This window comes from Nestor notabilis, unplaced genomic scaffold (genome assembly GCF_000696875.1).
Source record: "Nestor notabilis isolate BGI_N333 unplaced genomic scaffold, ASM69687v1 scaffold14221, whole genome shotgun sequence".
Lineage (NCBI taxonomy): Eukaryota > Metazoa > Chordata > Aves > Psittaciformes > Psittacidae > Nestor > Nestor notabilis.
In genome coordinates, this window is record NW_009915246.1 from 20,133 (window position 1) to 39,241 (window position 19,109).

At 46.4% G+C, this 19,109-nt stretch overlaps 1 protein-coding gene across 1 annotated transcript in view; it reads left to right on the plus strand.

Moving 5' to 3' along the window:
• Positions 1-15,065, plus strand: part of NOTCH2 (notch 2) — a gene marked incomplete at its 5' end in the record, with an annotated part of 32,568 nt that extends 17,503 nt beyond the window's left edge. Inside the window, 12 exons of the mRNA XM_010024051.1 lie at positions 397-642; positions 2,562-2,674; positions 3,258-3,787; positions 4,557-4,904; positions 5,124-5,266; positions 5,929-6,139; positions 6,739-6,835; positions 7,320-7,488; positions 11,577-11,878; positions 12,236-12,383; positions 12,885-12,982; positions 13,289-15,065. Coding sequence (XP_010022353.1) covers positions 397-642; positions 2,562-2,674; positions 3,258-3,787; positions 4,557-4,904; positions 5,124-5,266; positions 5,929-6,139; positions 6,739-6,835; positions 7,320-7,488; positions 11,577-11,878; positions 12,236-12,383; positions 12,885-12,982; positions 13,289-14,632 — 3,749 coding nt within the window. The remainder of the gene's footprint in view (positions 1-396; positions 643-2,561; positions 2,675-3,257; positions 3,788-4,556; positions 4,905-5,123; positions 5,267-5,928; positions 6,140-6,738; positions 6,836-7,319; positions 7,489-11,576; positions 11,879-12,235; positions 12,384-12,884; positions 12,983-13,288) is intronic.
• Positions 15,066-19,109: the final 4,044 nt, after the last annotated feature.

Sequence of the window (19,109 nt, forward strand, 5' to 3'; positions counted from 1 at the left end):
TCTTTACCAAGTTACAGGGTTACCGCCACATAAAATGAATGGTGGGAAGCAAACAGCCTTGCAAGGACAGCACAGGGCTCTAGCTATGTTCAGTCACAGGGCTAAACTGAGTGCATCTTTTTTGGTTTTGTTTTGTTTTCTGCTTTTTAATTACGTCCTTAAATTAAGTCAAACATGAAAGCTGCTAAATACCAGTATGACCTACCACTGAGAACAGCTTGGATCTAAAACGTGTGCTCCCTCGGTCTGATCTGAGGCTGTCTGTCTGCATGGGGTATGGATTGCATTAAATTGGGATCTTTACCTGTTTGTGTCAGGCACTGTGTGCGACATGGTCTTAAAACTTGATGAGCAGTTTAGGAAATGAAGCCATGACACTTTTTACTGTCTCGGCAGGCCGTTTCTGTGAGGAGAACATCGATGACTGTGTTTCGGACTCAGGAGTACCTCACTGCTTCAATGGAGGGCAGTGCATTGACCAGATCGGGGGCTACAGCTGCATTTGTCTCCCAGGCTTTGCAGGCGAGCGATGTGAGGGAGATATCAATGAATGCCTCTCTAACCCTTGTAACCCTCGTGGAAGTCTGGACTGTGTTCAGCTGATAAATGATTATACATGCATCTGTCGTAGTGCTTTTACTGGTGAGTAGTTGTAAACATGCTTCCAGTTTCAGAGTAGTATCTTGAAGAATGGTCATTCTTTTCCTTTCTGGCAGTCATGTTATCTAGTTGCTTCCCCTTACAATATCTGATGATTTCCTTACACCAAGTCTCAGTTTTTAAAATAATCTTTTAAACCTTCTAATAAATTTGGCTTCCAGAGCTGTCTCAGACAAAGGAATCTCCTGAGACTCCTGGCTGCTAGGATTTTTTTTGTGTGGTATTTTTCTCTCCTTCATAATTTCACATTTCTAATATCGGAAGTGTAACTGTTCATCTGTCAGCTTCTCCATGGATTTTTCTTTTGCAAAGCAGCATATGAATTTTCTCTGTAAATCGTGGTATCTATAATTAGCTTTTGGCCTCCTTTTCTACTCCTTGCTCCCTTCCTTCCTTACATTGGTGATGTGGTCATGATGGAATACTGTGTGCATAGACAGACCGTACATTCCTGGCTTAGTGATGTGATCCTTCCACAATCCAACTTTGAATCACAACTTTGCAAGAATTTCACACTGAGAAAACTTATGTGTCACTCTCTCTAGGTCTCTTCATTGTTACTATTGCAGCTATTTTGCTGTCTGCCTCCCACTGGGCATAAACTTGGGCTAATAGTCTCTGCATGTATCTTAACTTTTAGCTTTCCAGTTTCCATGTCAGTTTAACTTCTTGTGTAATCAGTTTTCCTCTGTTTAAACCTTTCACTTTCCCTGCTTACCAGTGACCTTCTCTACGCACTTTACCAGCAGTTTTTACTCTTTTTTTTTCCTTAAAATGTAAAGCTGCTATGATTTTCCACTAAATTTGCGAGTGTCAGATGCAAAGAAATCATGAAGACATACTTTTAAAGAACTAATGTGGTAGTTTTAAATGCATTATCTAGACTGACAAAAATTTCCTAAAAGAGAGGCTTATGAGGGAAGCAGAGCCAGACTAGCTAGTGGAACACCATTGCTGGTTATCAGACAGGTTAATACTTAAGTCTTGTCTGTTAAGGTTGCTTTTATGAATTATGCCTCATGTTGCTTCTGGCTTTCATGGAAGGGTTGCTGGAACTTGCAGTGTGGAGAGTGCTGCATCCCTAGGAGGAGCAGGGAGAGCTGCTTTGTCTCAGACATGAAATCTGTCTGGAAATGTTAGGCAGAGAGGGGGAGCATGCTTCTTCCACTAGCTGTTCATCTTCAGTGCATTCCACATTGACCCTTCTGCCTGGGAGGGGATGGGGTGGCTTTGCTGTGGTTTGTGACTGATAGGATGCCAGGACTCCACGGGCCATCCTGTCCTGTCTGCTCTTGTCTGCAAGCAGTCGCTCTTGGCTGTACATGTGTATAGACTTCTGTTAATGTTTTCCTAGGGGATCAAGTCATGCTTAAGTCATCCTTATCTTTTTAAAGTCTCATGTCAGAGTTTGAGTCTGGGAGCTGCTGCAAATGCTAGTCAGTACAGTAAGACCTCTGTCTAGCTGATCAGTTCTGAGGAAAGCCCACTTGCTTGTCTTAGTCACTCATGTTGCATCTGGTCCTGAGGGTTGTGCATTCATGGTTAGAGTGTGATGTCCCTTTGGACTCACTGAGCATGTCCAAAAAGTAAAGAAATCTTAGGAACCCCCAAACTGATGTGGTACAGCACCTTCAACCTCTGTGACTGGCTGACTCTGGGGATGACAGCAACAAGTTCTGTCTTTGTGGTGGATTGCACACATTTTTTAGGAGGCAGACAAGGTGGGCTTCTCTGGATACGCCTTGTGGATTCCGAGTTGTTCCTTCCTCTACCATTACTTAGGCAGCTACTAAAAGAGCATGTGTTTATCTGAAGAGATATTCCCTACCTCTTTTGCTTTGTGATGGCTTTTTGATGTGCACATTTCTCTGCTCTCTTCTCCCTGTGTGTCCACATCTCAGGGCGTCACTGTGAGAGTGTCATAGATGTGTGTCCCCGGAAGCCTTGTCAGAATGGAGGTACCTGTGCTGTTGCCAGCAATATGCCGGATGGGTTCATCTGCCAGTGTCCGCCGGTAAGCACCATCTCCTGAAACTGGATTGACTGCTTCAGCTGTAGAGTTCTCTGGCTACAGTCTCATTAGTTTCACTGGTCCACTGTAAGTGAATGTTACCTTTCTGTACTGCTTGCAAAACTGTCTCCTTGGACGCCTTTTATGCACATCCTTTAGTTTGTCTGCTTAGCTGGGAAACCCAGAGCTTCCAGGTGCCCTAGGAGAGCGATGTTGCCTGTTGTTGCCCCCAGCAATTCTGCTGTGGAGGCATGACAGCTGGCTTTTCTGTCTTAAACATAGCATTACATTTTGAGGGGGTTTTTTTTGTTTTTTTGGGGTTTTTTTTGCTATCCTGTGTTCTCTGTTGCTTACTTCAAGATTCCCCTTGTTCAGGGCTTTTCTAAGCCCATTTCAAAACATAGTGGAGCTTTGTAACTTCCTAGTTTATCCCTTAGGCTAGATCAGAAAATCATGGCTCCTGCCATTAGGCTAGAGGAATTATGGGGGAGAAAGGGTTTGCCCCTTTCCTCTTGCCTCCAGCCCTCAGAGCATTGAAGAATAAGTTTGTGAGCTTGATTGTTTTGCATTTTTTTCCCCTCCGTAGGGTTATTCTGGAGCAAAATGTGAATTCAGCAGCCACAGTACTTGTGGACAGGTGAAATGCAAGAAAGGGGAGCAGTGCATCCAGACATCATCTGGTCCACGGTGCTATTGCCCCAAGCTATCTGTGGGAGAGGAATGCCAGACAAACACGGGTTGTGCCAGTGCCCCCTGCCAGAATGGGGGAAGCTGCCACCCTCATTCTCAGCCTCCGTACTATTACTGTCAGTGCCCTGTTCACACCCAAGGCAGCCAGTGTGAACAGCCCATAACTTTCAGCCCAGAGCCCCGAGGATGTTTGGATTCCCAGTGTGCGGAAAAAGCAAAAGATGGCTATTGTGATGAAGACTGTAACACTCATGCCTGCCAGTGGGATGGAGGCGATTGCTCCCTGACAATGGAAGATCCTTGGGCCAACTGCTCCTCTTCATTGCGCTGCTGGATGCTTTTCAATGGACAGTGTGACGAGTTCTGCAACACACCTGAGTGCCTGTTTGACAACTTTGAGTGTCAGCAAAATAGCAAAACATGCAAGTAAGGCTTGATCCTGAGAACAGTTTCTCTGTGTCATTAATATATCTCCTGCTTTCAGTAATTGGTACACTTCGTGCCTGCTCCTTCCCTCTCTTCCATTGTTTCTGTTGCTGGTCCTTGCTCTTGCTGGAAGTTTGGCATCAGGGAGTTTCTGCTGCTTTGTGTACTTTTTGTCTATTTTTGGAAAAAAGTTCTGGAATTTGTATGCACTGAACTAAGTTGGTAGCCTAAGCAATGGTGATGCTTGATGGAAATGCTCTGCTTTCTTTGGAAATGTGAATAGGAGGCATTTCACCTTGTACTGGATTTTAATAGTACTGCCTCCTATCCTGAATTTCATTCCATACCAGCAATACCTCTGTTTTTATCCCAGCTGTATTTGCTACCTCTGAATGTGCTTTCTAGCTTGTTTGTTGTGGCACTTCTTTCTCTTCAATTGTGATAAATGTTACAGCTTTGCTGTGATGATTCTCTCTTGGTGAGGCAAGAGGTGTTACAGCTTTATCTTAGTGAACAGAATAAGCAGTTCTCTTCCAGTGATACCAGAATTGAACTACATGTTCTTGAGGTGTCCTGTGTTTCCTAATTCTACTCTGCCAAATCGCAGGCTTATCCTGGGGTTGTATTTCTTCTCCATATATCCTGAATATGGGTATTATTTTACCTCAAATGATTATGAAGAATGTAAGGCTTTGGTCCCTAGACTGCACATATACTGTCCAGAATGCGTATGTCCTATATGCTGCCTGTAACCCTTTCACTGTTCTAGGTATGACAAGTATTGTGCGGATCACTATGCAGATGGCCGCTGTGACCAAGGCTGTAATAGTGAGGAGTGTGGCTGGGATGGTCTGGACTGTGCTGGTGACAAAGCTGAGAAGCTGGCTGAAGGGACCCTGATTATTGTGGTCTTGATGCCCCCTGATGAGCTGCTGGGTGATGTTCGCAGCTTCTTGCGCACTTTGGGAACTCTATTGCACACCAATCTGAGAATCAAGCTGGACTCCCAGGGAAATCCCATGGTATTCCCATACTATGGGGAGAAATCTGCAGCACGGAGTCGGCGATCACTTGTGGTCATTCGCAAGCACAGAGAACTAGAGCAAGAGGTCATTGGGTGAGTGGATGCCTTTGTGTTCCTCTAGCCTTGTTTTGCTGGTAGCTCTTGCTTTTAGGTGTCTGGGGCATTCTGGACCTTCTGGGTCTGTAGTCTGTTTTTTTTATGGGAACAAATTCAGTGCTGGGGTGGAAAGATTAACTTAAAAACCTGCAGTTTAACCTAGTGTATTTGCAAAAGTGTTGCTGACTTCTGCGACCTCTTACTGTGTGTCTGCAGCACCAGGGTGTTCCTAGAGATTGACAACCGTCAGTGTGCAGAGGATTCAGAGCAATGCTTTCAGAACACAGAAGCTGCTGCAGCTCTCTTAGCTGCTCAGGCTATCAAGGGCATGTTGCCATATCCTTTCGTGTCTGTCCAAAGTAAGTAATTGCAGAGGGGAAAATTGCTCGTAGAGGAAGGAAGTCATCAAACCTGGGCTTGTAAAATTCATGCTTAGATTATTGATCATCATCTTAATATGTCTCACTGTTCAGTAGAGTTTCTGGAAGCTAACTTGTTCATCCCTCGTTATAGAAGTATATATGTGCAGTATGTTTATTCTGCTCTGAGTGGACATCTAGTTAGTAAGGCAGGACATTTAAGTTTGGAGCCTAGTCATAGTTCACCTGTAGAAACATTGATCTCTCATGTGCTACAGCAGTGTGCACACACTGCAGTGATCTGATCTCCACTAAAAGCCATTCAGGTACTCTTAAGTCATGCATGTATCTTTATGTAGATGAGCTCTCTCTATGCTGATTGAGTGTGGCGTGTCTTCAGCCAGCAAGACTCCTGTGAAAGGAGAAAGGTCTTCAGTTCAGCAGTCATATACTCTAAAAAATATTTTGAGAAGACGGGCTATATTCTTACAACAGTTGCAGCAAAGCCTAAACTTCCTCAAGCCTTTGCTCTAAATGCATCACGGTATAGAGACAATGTACTGTCTGTGGGGAAGAGACAGTAAGTGAAAAAGAAAGTATGTAGATTGAAGATCATTGTCTCCACTTTGTTAATCTCATTGTATTTTAACTGGAATTTTTAGGTGAACCCTTGTTACCACCGAAGACCCAGTTGCTTTACCTACTTGCTGTGGCAGCTTTGATCATCCTCTTAATCCTTCTTTTGGGTGTGATGATGGCAAAGCGTAAGCGCAAGCATGGTTCGCTGTGGCTCCCAGAGGGCTTTATTCTGCGCAGGGATCCTAGTAATCATAAGCGCAGAGAGCCAGTTGGGGAAGATGCTGTTGGACTCAAGTAAGTTTGCATTTAGGCCACTGAGAGTGTGTTTATTAGTGTGTTAGAGGCTTTTGAACGTGGTGTATAAATCTTCCACTAAAGGCGCTTAACTCCTTAGAGAAAGCTGCTTTTATTTCTCTAAATTTTAATACATCTGTTTTGGACAGAAGAACTTATAACTGTAATCTATAAAATGCTAGTAAGAAATCTGATCTCCTGGTTATGTTTGGTTTTTTGACACTTTTTACTTCAGCAGTTGGGTACTGTTTGCCTAATTTTCTCGTATAATAGGTGAGCCATTCTTAGGTTGATAGGTGACGATGAACTTCTACTACACGTAGCTCAATGCACTAAAGACATGACTCAGAAATAATGGAAAGCTTCAAAAGAATAATCCCATATATGCACTTTTGACTTTCCACTGAATCAACCAAGTTTTCAGTTCTAAATGCATTTAATGCCACCATTGTCTGCCTGAGATTCCCAATTTCTTAGTCCCTCTATTTGCAAGCAACCGAATTTGCAAGCATCCCATCCTTGGTCTCTGCAGGCTAGTGTAAGTATCAGTAGTAGCACTTGTTCTGCCTGCGAAGTGGTGTGTTCTCCTTGTTTGTTAGAAATCTGTCAGTCCAGATACCAGAGGGTAACCTGGCAGATTCTGGACCAACTGAACACTGGGCGGGTGATGGTGGACCTCAGCCAAAGAGAGCAAAGGTAAGGAGCTCAACAACTTGAATATTACCTGAAACAGCTAGTAAGGAAAACAGCTGCATTAACTTGTAGAGTATGCCCATTGCTCAAAGCCTCTCTTTGCTCAGGGATTTGTAATTGGTAGCTAATGATATCTGAGGAGCAAATCCTCAGGTTAACACTGCCACCACAGGCCAGTAAAGAAAACAGGTAACTTCTGTTCCCGTGTCCCCTCCCTACCCAGCCCCTCCTGCATCAAAAGGGAACAAGAACAGTGGTGTAATGTCTTGCAGTTCAGGCCTCATAACATATGGTGGGAGTGTAATAGATGAGAATGCCAAGCAGAGGTAAATGGAGACCATCATTAGCCTAAAACAACCACCAAAAACCTGAAGAAAAGCAAGCCAAAACCAAAACCCCTAACAAAACTAAGAAAACCCCAAGAACGTTCAGTGTCTTTGGCCTCCTGAGGAGCGTTTTGAAGTAACTGCTTATTTCCTGTGTTCAGGCTGAGGATCAAGCCTTGCTCCCGGAAGGTGATGAGCAGATAGATCAGCGCCAGTGGACACAGCAGCACTTGGAGGCAGCAGATGTCTGTGGGAGCATGTCACTAGCCCTTACACCACCACAAGCAGATCAAGAAGTGGATGTTCTGGATGTCAATGTCAGAGGACCAGGTCAGTAGTCTGAATGCCCATGTGTTCTGCTAGCCAGCCACCGACCTCTGTCTCTAATGGCTGGGACTGCTAACATTTAAAAAGTATGTGGAGTATACAGGAACATCAGCAGAAATTTTATGGTTCTCAAGGAAAGCTCATGTGTGTTCCAGAAAAGAAAGCTGGAGAGATTGGGTCATGATTTGTACCACGTGGAATATCATGTAACCAGGAGAAAAAGAGTTCACTTAGGAAGCACCTGCAGGAAGTACAGCTGTAAGATCTCCTTTATAACAATACATGCCTAAAACATATTGTCAGAATGCCATTGCGGCAGAAATTTGGAATGCATAATTGTGCCAGAAATAACGCCCAGCTTCTCCAGCTGGATCACTGCAGATACTTGTGCCAGCCTTCTAAGGAACAAGTTAGCAGGGTTTATACCTGAGGTGTCTGTTTTCTAGGGTGGAAGCAGGATGGCCTTTTCCTGAATAAGATGACTTCTGGCAGACAGTATAGCCTGATTTGCAGTGTGTGAAACATCTGTGCTGGAACAGAGCAGCAATACAGCAAGATTGTTAATGACTTTTTAAATTCATTCATTTATATCCTCAGCTTACAGTGATCAGCTTACTGACTTCATAACACAACTGTGAACTTTGAAGGAGATGTCTTTAACATGCGCACATGCACACAGTGTCTTCAATCTCAAATGACTAGATGCTGTAAGAATGCTTTGCTGCTTTTTGTAAGTGTAGCACTAAGGCTGTGTAACCTGGTAAGGGACTGGGTCATCTGGTAATAATCAATTCCTGTGTTCTGAGAGGCAAAGGTTGACCAACAACATTAACCTGGTCAGAAGAGCTGCAAGCATGGCTTTTATGCAGAGAGGTGATTCTGATTATATTGCTGCAATTGCTTTTCATTGGATTTTGTGGGAATATTTCCATGCAATTTAATGATGACTAGACCCATTCTCTCAGTTCCCTTCCATTGTCTTTTCTGCTTATTGACCCGTTAGGTCTCCTAAATGCAAAGCACAGGGAAGGAGTGATTTCTGTGTAACGAGTGTGAGAATATAAACCAGCAGTTTCTGCCAAATTTAAGCTCTCCTTTATTTCCCCCATTGAAGCTTCTAGTTGTGTGGCAAGGTGAAAGCTTTCCAAGTGCTGGCAATAACATTCTTAAGACTTCAGACTGCTTATTTTCACATTCACCCAAAGCTTTGTCGAAGAATAGCAATGGAATAATACTGACCTGTGAATTGCTTTCCTGCCATTCAGATGCAACTGTGACGCTTGCAGCAAGTTGCTGGAAGTGATTCCCCTCTGTGGCATCAGAAGCAAGCAGCTGAGTTACTGTTAGGGAAGAAATCATTCAAAAAGTCTGAGTAATGGGTTAGGATTCCTCACAGTTAATGTAGCTGTTCATCTACCCTGGCCACCTTCCTCTTCCTTTGTAGCAGAGGAAGGAAATAGGCACTTCATCTCTGTCTGGAGCAGAAGTCTCCTGAAGACTAGATGGCTCACACTCCAGTAATGCTTTGCTACGCCTGATTACAAAGGATGTTGAGGCTGACTGATTCAGGTGCAGGTGTGTGGGCTAGAGCCATCTGAGTTAGATCCTGGCCACAGGTCCAGGTGACAGGTAGAACAGTAGAGGTATTTTCTAGAGAGAGGAGGGGTAAGTTGAAATGCCTCAGTACCAAGGGGTTGTTCCCTCTCTTAATCCAGCACCTTTTGAGGTCTCTCGAGTTTAGAGGGATCCAAGAGGTCCAATCTCCTATGGAAGTATTGCCTGGAGACTTTGCCAGTGGGTTCTTTGCATCCCAGCTTTCAGTATATTGTGCTTGTGTAAGTCCCTCAGTTGTATCTATATGGTGAACTTCTGACTCCACCATGTGGCTCCGAGTTTTACATTTACTCGGGAACTGTCATCTTGATAGACAGCAAACAGAAGAGTCTTTATAAAATACTCCTGTCACCTTTGTCTCCCCATGCTGTTGTTTGTCTGTGTCCCCCAGAGTGGTGAGGACATTCTTTTCACTGGGGTTATTGTGAGTCTGTAACCAGGGTAATGCAATTATAGGCATAACTGGTCACACCACCTATAATTAAAACTGATGTTCTGTCCCTGTTACATGCCCCTCTTTTCAGTTACTAAAACTTCAGTGGTTCAGAACTGGAATTTTCCATGCTGTGTGTCTGCCTCCAGCTGGAGCCTTTTGGGTGCTTTTACAGCTATTTCAGAGAACAAGCTGGAGGGAGGAAAAAAGACATTGTGTCCACCTTTTTTTTTTTCCCTAGTAGTCCATCAAGCACTTAATTGTGACAGTCTAGCTGAATGTGCTTTTTGCTAGACTCATAAAACCCATGTGTGGCCAACTTAAAAAGCTCTGAAAAGAGCTGCGTGTACCTGAGAGACTTTTTTGGAGGGTTGCAGCTAATTTTTCCAAGATTTAATGCATACTATAGCTGTGTCCTTGCAGAGCAGCTAGGCATGATCATCCAGGACAACTGCAGTGACTGAGCAAGCAAGACCTTTCCTGTGAGTGCTTTTCCCAGGGCTGTAGTGCTGGAGAAAAGGAAAGTTCCTTTCTGTGCTCCGTCTCTCTACTCTTTGTGTCAGGGCAGTACGGAGGAGACCGCAGCCTGACTTGAATACTGAGAAGCATTCATTTGGGACAAGGAAGCAGAGCCAGCAGTGGGAGGGAGAAGCACAAAAGGAGGTATAGCCTTGGACAACAGGCAAGAGGGTCTACAGACAGGACTGGATCTTGGAACTGAACCCAGGCCTATATGTCAACACTTCACTGCCGTCCAGCAAATTCTGAGAAAGCAGCTCGGTGAAAGCCTGTGTGTCCTGCGATTGTAAGCCACTAGGAGGAGCGGGCATTCTGCTACTGGCAGCCCGACTGGGAGCAGACCTGGAGGCCACAGCCCTGCTGCTCGACACTGTGCCCTGTGGTAGAACGATAGATTGCTGGAAGATTTTGGAACTGCTCTAAAGGAGGGATCCGGGAAAGCTAAGTGGTCAGAAGCTGGGAAATGGAAGCAGGGCTCACACACTTCATGCAGTGCAGATAGTGCACGGTAGATTGAGAGGTGTGCAGGCAGCAAAGCTGTGTCTGTAGGGTCCAGCTGAAATCAGGCAGTTACCGGAAGATTGTCTTCAGTTTCTTTAGCTTTGCAAGCCACACTGGAGAAGCAAAATTTGTTTCCACTTTTGTAGAGCGCCAGTGGAGCACTTAGCACAGAGTGGTTTGCTCCTGCTGCAATCTTAGTCTGCCTTACTTTCTATGTGTCTGTGATGTGTGTGGAGTAAAACAGTAAAATCAGTAAGCAAGCATAAGCATCTATAGCTGAAGTCTTTGGTTTTGAGTAGTGAATACTTTGTAATGTTCAAAGTCTGCTGAAACTGAAGCACCTCAGTGCTTCTGCATGTGTAGGATGCTACTGGTACACTAGCGAATAATACTGGATCCTGTTCCCTGGTCCCTTCCTACAGTTCAGAGGTCCCTTCTGTAAAAGTTCAGAGTGTGCTTGATCAGTTTTAGGGCTCTGGTCATGGATGTTCATTAAAAGCAACAACTTCAGGGTCCTTCTTATGAGACCTTGGTGTGTAATAAATGTGAAGGCTTTTGTCTGCATTTCACTTCAGGTTAATACCTACAAAATGCCACCAATAATCAGTGGCTAGTTGTTCAATAATTTTTGTGTCAATTGTTTCTTTTCCCCAGGTATGCGATTAGAACATCCATGTGAATAGTTACACTTAATCATCTGAACTCTCTGAATTTTATAGCCTTTGCTTCTATGTAGGAATTTAGCTAGCCTCTATGTTTTGAGCAGCAAACTTTTTTTGGCTTATAATGATCTTTCTTATTTGAGAAGTATCTAAGTTCTGTTGGGGTTGAGGTAGGTATTAATGACCAGCTTGGAAAGAAAACAACTCACTAACTCTATTGGGCTTTATGATAAGAGAACAGGTCTGGGTTAAACTGACTGGAGGGATTGTCTGTAGCTGTAGGTGCTCAAGGGGAAAGGATTGTGAGAGGGTTTCCTTTCCTTTGCTGTCACCAGGTTACTATGATACCTCTTCTGTTGTAGATGGATGTACTCCACTTATGTTGGCATCTCTGCGTGTGGGCAGCTCCGATATCAGCGAGGAGGATGAGGATGCAGAAGATTCCTCAGCAAATATAATAACAGATTTGATCTATCAGGGTGCCAACCTGCAGGCCCAGACAGACCGCACTGGGGAGATGGCGCTGCATTTAGCAGCCCGTTACTCAAGAGCAGATGCTGCGAAACGTTTGCTAGATGCTGGTGCGGATGCTAATGCCCGGGACAACATGGGGCGCACTCCTCTGCATGCAGCTGTAGCTGCTGACGCCCAGGGTGTCTTCCAGGTACGGCTACTAAAGAACCCACTTAAGAGTAACTGTGCTCTGTAATTATATGAGTCAGCCCAAACTGCACTCTGTTCATTCTCAGCCTTGCTTCATGCCTTTTGCAGTGTGACAGCCAGGTGAAACTGTATTTTACATCCAGTTTCTTGAGATATTCATAGCTTGAAGAACTCAGGATGCATGAATCATGTGGCATGTATTTACTTGATCTTTTTGTCTCTGTTATCTGTTATCTGGGTCCTTACATTTCAGTGCTCAGGCTGCTTTTACGTTATAAAATTTCTCTTGAGTTTCTGCTTAATCCTTAGTTTTGGTCTATAGTGGTATTGAAAAGACTCTGTCTTCCCTGTTGGCCAGATCCTGATCCGTAACAGAGTGACAGACTTGGATGCTCGCATGAATGATGGAACAACCCCGTTAATTCTGGCTGCACGTCTGGCTGTGGAAGGAATGGTGGCTGAGCTAATTAATTGCCAGGCAGATGTGAATGCCGTAGATGACCATGGTAATGTGAACACGGACATACTGGGCTGGGCAAATATTTGTCATGGTGTGAGCAAGGAGGGATGGGCTGCTTCTCTCCCAGAGTGTGGGCTGCTTATAAATTCTGTGTCTAAATCAGATACTGGGCGCTCTGGTGGAAGCTTTCCCAGCAGGAATAGACTAAAATAGGGGCTTGTTTAGACAGTCATGGAAGAGAAGCAGAAATACGGGGTTGGATATGTGGGATTTTCTGGGCTGCAGACATGACTCTCTGCATAGTTTTTTTAAAAGATAAAAATAAAAAAATCCCAGAGCAAGTGCTGGAAATCCCATTGCGTCTTGATAACAGAGGGGATTGTCACAGCGTGGTGGCTTACAAAGTGGAAATGTGACCTTAAGGACATGTTCATGTGCTGTGAGCTGCACTGCAGTTGCTTTCTTCCCTCAGTATGCTCTGTTGATCTTGGTGCTTTAGAAAATAGCTCATTGATTTGTAACTTGAAGTTGTTGGATTTCCTTGCAGGTAAATCTGCTCTTCACTGGGCTGCCGCTGTCAACAACGTGGAAGCAACACTAGTGCTGCTGAAAAATGGAGCCAACAGAGACATGCAGGATAACAAGGTACGGTTTGGGTGTGCACAGCATGGCTGTGCTTCCTAACTCAAAGCATCCCTTTGCTCTTGGTAGTGAACTTCCTGGTGGAATAGTTTAGCCTCTGTGCTCCACTGCCATGTATAAAATCATCTCCTGTAATACATCTTTTTCAATGGGCATATGTCAGGGTGGATTGGTTGTTCTAGAAGACAATTAATGTGACACTGCATTAAACAGTGCCTCCAGGTGTTGCCGCACCATTAAGGGATTGTTAGCTCTAAGACAGTTCCCACACAGTGAAGCCGCTAAAATACTTATTCTTTGTGTTTCCAGGAGGAGACACCACTCTTCCTTGCTGCACGGGAAGGCAGCTTTGAAGCAGCAAAAATCTTGCTGGACCATTTTGCCAATCGAGACATCACGGACCACATGGACCGCCTGCCCCGAGATGTGGCCCAGGACCGGATGCACCACGACATTGTGCAGCTTCTCAATGAGTACAATGTGGCACACAGCCCTGCTGGGCACCCAGGTGCCATGCTGAACTCTGCTCTCTCCCCGGTTATCTGTGGCCCAAATAGGTCCTTCCTCAATCTGAAGCACACTTCGTTAAGCAAGAAGTCTCGAAAACCGAATGCCAAAGGCATCATGCCCACAAACCTCACCAAAGATGCAAAGAGGAGAAGGAAGAAGTCCCTCAGTGAGAGCAAAGGGCAGTTTTCGGAGAGCTCGGTGACCCTGTCACCAGTTGATTCCCTAGAATCACCCCATGCTTTTGCATCCGAACCAACGTCGTCTCCTGTGATGCCATCACCAGGCGTGTTACACTCATCACCCAGCTCACTGCTGACTGCTCCATCTGTGCAAGCTGCACACACAATGTCCTTCTCCAACCTTCATGAGATGCAGCCCTTAGGTCGTGGATCCAGCACAGTGCTCCCATCTGTCAGCCAGCTGCTTTCGCAGCACAGAACCAGCCCTCCTAACAGTGGGCTCAGCAGGCTCCGGCCAGCCAATGTTTCTGCCGAGTGGATGAACCGAATGGAGGTGAATGAGTCCCAGTACAATGAGATGTTTGGCATGGTGCCGCAGGTGATGCATTCACACCCCACTGTTTCTCAGCAGAGCAGTTTAGTTCAAGCAGATACAAAGCACATGGGAGTGTCCAGGGAGTCTCTGCCCCCTATCATGACTTTCCAGCTGGTTCCCAAGGGTGGCATAAATCAGCAAGCACTGCCACAGCAGGCCCAGTCAAACTGCGCTCAGAACATGGCTGGTCCTCTTAGCTCCATGTACCAGATACCGGATTTAGCTCAGCTCCCCAGTGCCTCATTCTCCATGGCTGCCCTCCCTCAGCAGGACGGGCAAGTGGCTCAGACAGTCCTCCCAGCCTACCACCAGTTCCAGAGCTCAATGGGGAAGTACCCCACACCACCCTCACAGCACAGCTGCTACTCCTCAGCCACAGAACGGACTCCTAGCCACAACCGGCACTTACAGGGGGAGCACCCATACCTGACTCCATCGCCTGAATCTCCAGACCAGTGGTCCAGCTCCTCCCCACACTCTGCCTCTGACTGGTCTGATGTGGCAACCAGTCCCAGTAACAATCAGCGTGGGCCAGCCACCGCTCACATGACGGAGCAGCAGCGGAACAACATGCAGGTATATGCCTGAAGGCTGGCCTGAAAGTGAAACCCGATTAAAAAGTGGACTCCAGAACTCATGAAGGTCTTCCAGAATGAAAATGAAGAACCATTTTAGTATCCAAGAGTCTTAATGAGCCTAGGCTGTTCTTTCCTTGGAGGGACTGTGGTCGCTGTAGGCGTTGTATGCTTTTATGCTAAACAGAGAACTGTAGAAGCTGGTGATGGAGAAGACCAGCTGAGTCGCTTCTAGCCAACTCCCATGCACCTTGGATGTGATTGCTGTCTGCACTGGATTCTCCAGTCTGCTTTGAAATATCTTCCACCATTTCTTTGGGGAGACAGCTCTTCAGCTTAATGCATCTCATGGTCATTTCTCCAGAAATTTAGCCAAAACCAGCTGTGTATCCTTATTTTGTTACTACTTCTGTTACCCACATAACCTCTCTCTGAAGCACCTTCTACTAGTTCTCCTTGAGTTCAAGTTGCCATGTGTTGACACAGCTCAGAGCTGCACCCACATTCGTAGACCCCCTCCTTCCCTCGGCTGCCCTTGCTCAGCAAGCGAGCCAGACTTCCCGAAACACCTGCAGGTCAAGCGACACCTTCTGTCACGCAGCTTCACCCTGCCATCTTCCAGAGTCTTTGTCTTATACAGACCCACTAACACCACTTAGTGTTCTCACTGCCTGCCCCCTGGGTATTATGAGATTATATATACATATAGTCTTCTCTTAGGTCTTTTTGTTGGTTGTATTTTTTTACCCCGCTCCAAAAAACGCTGGTCTGAACTGGTCTTCCCCCCACGGTGGCCTGTAGGCACATCTCTCCCGTGTTGTATGTCTTCCCTGAGACACACCTGTCCATTTTGACACACTACCCTCCCCATGCCCCTGTCCTGCCAGGTCTGTCCATGACTGTCTTCACAGGCTTCCATGCCGGAAGAGATGCCCTGCAATCCATACAGGCCTTTCGGGAAACTTGGTATGAGCATGAGTGTTTCAAAACCTTGTAACACCAGCTCCCAGCATTCTTGCACAGTACTCCCCACCCCTCCATCCAAGGGTGGCTGTGTCCCCTGTCCTCCAGGTACCATATGCTGCCTTGTCATGGTATTATCAAAAAGTGTCAAGAATGTCATTGCACGTTTGCAGTGTGTCTCCTTCTGTGTCGGGAACCATGTCCAGCCCTTTGAAAGGTGTCCCTTCCACTCCAGCCTTGGGACAGGGCTGCCTTGTCTTCCCCTCTCATCAAGGAAGTTGCAGCACTGCCTCCGGAGCAGGCTTCCAGCAGGAGCAGCATGCCTGAAGCCAGGAGCTGACCTTAAGCAGCAGACCAAATAGCTCAGAAACTGTTGCCCGATGCAGTTCATTTAACAGGTTTGGGGCTGTCCTCTGCTCTCAGCTTCAGCCTGTATTGAGATTTCCCAACTGAGATGCCCCATGTGCTCTGTGGGATGGTAGTGCCATTTGTACTGCAGCTTCCCCAAGATTTTTGGAGTTATAGAAGCCAGCTGTCACTGACCTTAGAAAAACAGCCACTCCTTCTGCTTTGTCCGCAAGAGTAATGCTTCCCTGAAGGGCTCTGAACCAGTCAGCAGCCGAAGTGAACATATCTGGGGTTGGTTTGCTCCTACCTCTTCAGGGGAACCCTGCAGACACATGTTCCAAAGAGATCAGGGCTGTCGGCTGCCGCTAAAGGACAGAGAAGGCTGCTCCCCTCTGAACAGTGGCCCTTCAGCATCCTACCATGTACAGTATTTCCTCTGATGCTTCTTTCCACTTTAATCAAGAGCAAAAGCTTTTTCTTTTGATTCAACTCAATGGTACATGAAGGCAAGGCCTCAGGAGGAGCTGGTTCCCGGGGCTGTCATTTTGGGTTGAAGTTTTTAACTCTGAAGTTACTGCTTTTTATGATGCACACAGCGTTCCCTGGCATACTTGCTGCAGTGCGTCCTGTGAAGTTTAGCTGCAACCGACTCAGATCTCCAGGCAGGAGCCTGTGAGCTCCTGGAGTTCTGTCCAGGTACCTGTTTCACTGCAAATAATGAAGTGTTGCTACATCGATGCTAAAGAAACAAAGGGCTTTTCCTTGTTAGCCCCAAATAACCAAGTGCCTTTTTTAATATGTGGCTACCTTTTACAAGATGAGTGCTTTCTGTGGAATGAAGCCGGCTTCATGCCTGGCATGTTAATACGATGGCCCTCTGCCTTTTTTTTAACTACTTGTAAAGATAATATCTCCTTAAGGTGGTATTTTATCTCATAAGTTGTAGAGTAACCATTCACACAGCAGCATTTTCCTATATTAATAATGGAAAATATTTGCTTATTTTTACATTTTTTATAAAAGTCTTTTATGAAAATAGTTGCTGCAAAATGTATAAGCAATTTTTATCCCCAGAATAAAGAGTATGTGCCCAGTGTCTGTGTGCTGCTGTTTTCATTTGTCTTCCTGGCTATCATGACACAGCCACTGGATTATAAATGAATCATCAGTGTTTGATGGCTGTTCAGACCCCTGGCGAGTGTAGGCTCATTCGGACCTGTGCAGTCCATATCAGGAGAGAGCTTTTGGGCCTCAGGGGTTCTCTCTGCTGTGGCTTTGCAGCACATGGGCCCCACCACTTAGCTCCATCCAAGGGAGCTGTGTTAGGGAGCCGAAAACAGCCTCACTGGGGCTGGAGATGCTGGGTCTTGGTTAGCTTAGAAGGGGACAGTAACCAGCAGCCAAGCAGCTGGGCTTACTGGGAAGGATGGGGAAGGACTGGATTGGGGTCTTTTTAAGATGCTTTGAATAAGAGTTCTCACTTGCCTGGGAGTCTGGGAGCTGGAGAAGGGCTGGTGCTTTTGTGTGGCATTTAGAAAGGTGGTGAGCAAATGTGGGTCAGGTCATGGTTAGTGGAACCATGGATTTGCTCCTTTCAGGTCCTGCTTGTTTCCCTTACTGTTTTTCCAGATGGTAGGAGGACCCTCATCCCTGGAGCTGGGGCTGTCTCCCTGACTTTGGCTTGGCAGCTGGTGCATCAAGGTGCCTAATTCCCAGCCTCTGAAACGGGGAATCATGGCTCCTGCATGCTATTTTCAGAAGTGAAGTTTGACTTGGAACAGTTGACAGCAAGCTGACAATGGCTGCCTTCCTGTATTTTGAGCAGGGAGGTGCCACTGAAGCCCTGGGCTCCACTAGTGCTCACCTGGCCAGTTTCCAGCTCTCCCTGTGGACTGGTATGGAGCTAGTAGCTGAATTACGATGCCTAGCAGGGATAAAGCTGCTGGGGGCATTTTAAAGGTTTAATATTCAAACAGCACAGCTCCTTTGTCTTCCAGTAGAGCCGGGCAAGTAAAAATCTCTGAGAGGCTCTCATCCATGTTCTCGCACAGGTTGCACATCTGTGCCAAAGTTTAGCAAGCTCTGCTGTGTCTCTGGCACAGCCGCATCAAGTTTGACAATGCTCAGGTTGAGACTTGACATTGCATCTCCTCGGGGATGGCGCATGCCTCTTCCCCTGCCCAGAATGATGAGGGGCTTGTGAAAACTTGTGTTGCATCCAAGTAAGTGTAGTTGAACCAGCCAAACAGGGAGCTGGGGCATCCCTTACCTAACTGAGGAATAATAGAGTAGCTTCAGGCTCCTTTGGGGAACATTTTCATGTTTTTCCACAAAACAAGGATGAATTCTGTCTTCTGGGGGTTGCTGTGTTTGAAGGATTTCCCCCTTAGATAGAGCAGCTGGTCTCCTCTCCAAGGAGAAGAAGTAGCAGACAGCAGCTGCATTGGGACACAAGAAGGCTTTTACCCCTTTGATGCTGGAGCATGCCTAGCAAGCTGGCTGAGCCTTGAGTGGTCTTGGGAAGCAGCAGCAGCTCTAGCCTGGCTGTGTGGGTAAAGGAGATAAGTCTGATCCTCCTCTCACCCCAGGGCAAGAGCCAGACCTGCCTCTGCACGCTGGTGTGGAGCTGCTCCCTGTGGGTGTAGCAGTGCTTGCTGCCTTCGTGTTTCAGTAAATGCTGCCACAAAGGAGCCGTGTGAGATCCCCCGGGGGACATGACCTGAGCCAGGAAGTCAGCAAAACCAGCTTCAGCCTGCTGCAAGCCCTCCATGTTGAGGGAAGGTGGGCTCAGCTCTGGGGATGGATCCTCTGTGGGTAGCTGCCTCCTGGGTAGCTCCCGGTGGCCTCCTCCAAGGGTCTTAGAGAGGACTGGAGGAAGGAGAGACAGGCATTGGCCATAGCTGGCAGCAGCAGGGCACTGGGCAGCTTTGCAGGAGGCTGCAGGACAGGCAGCATGAGGAGCTCTCAAAGCTGCTTTGCTATGTTAGGAGTCAGCAAAGTGGTGCTGCAGAGCAGCATGATCAAAGCAGTAGGATATATGAGCTTCATCCTCCTCCCACAGGTGCAAGAGGACAGCCCGGGGTGAGAAGCAGGGACAGTGACAGAGAAGGCTGTGCCAGACCTTGCTGAAGAGTTCTGGCTGCTGGGGCAGGGGCAGCTCTCCTGTGCTGCTCCATGCC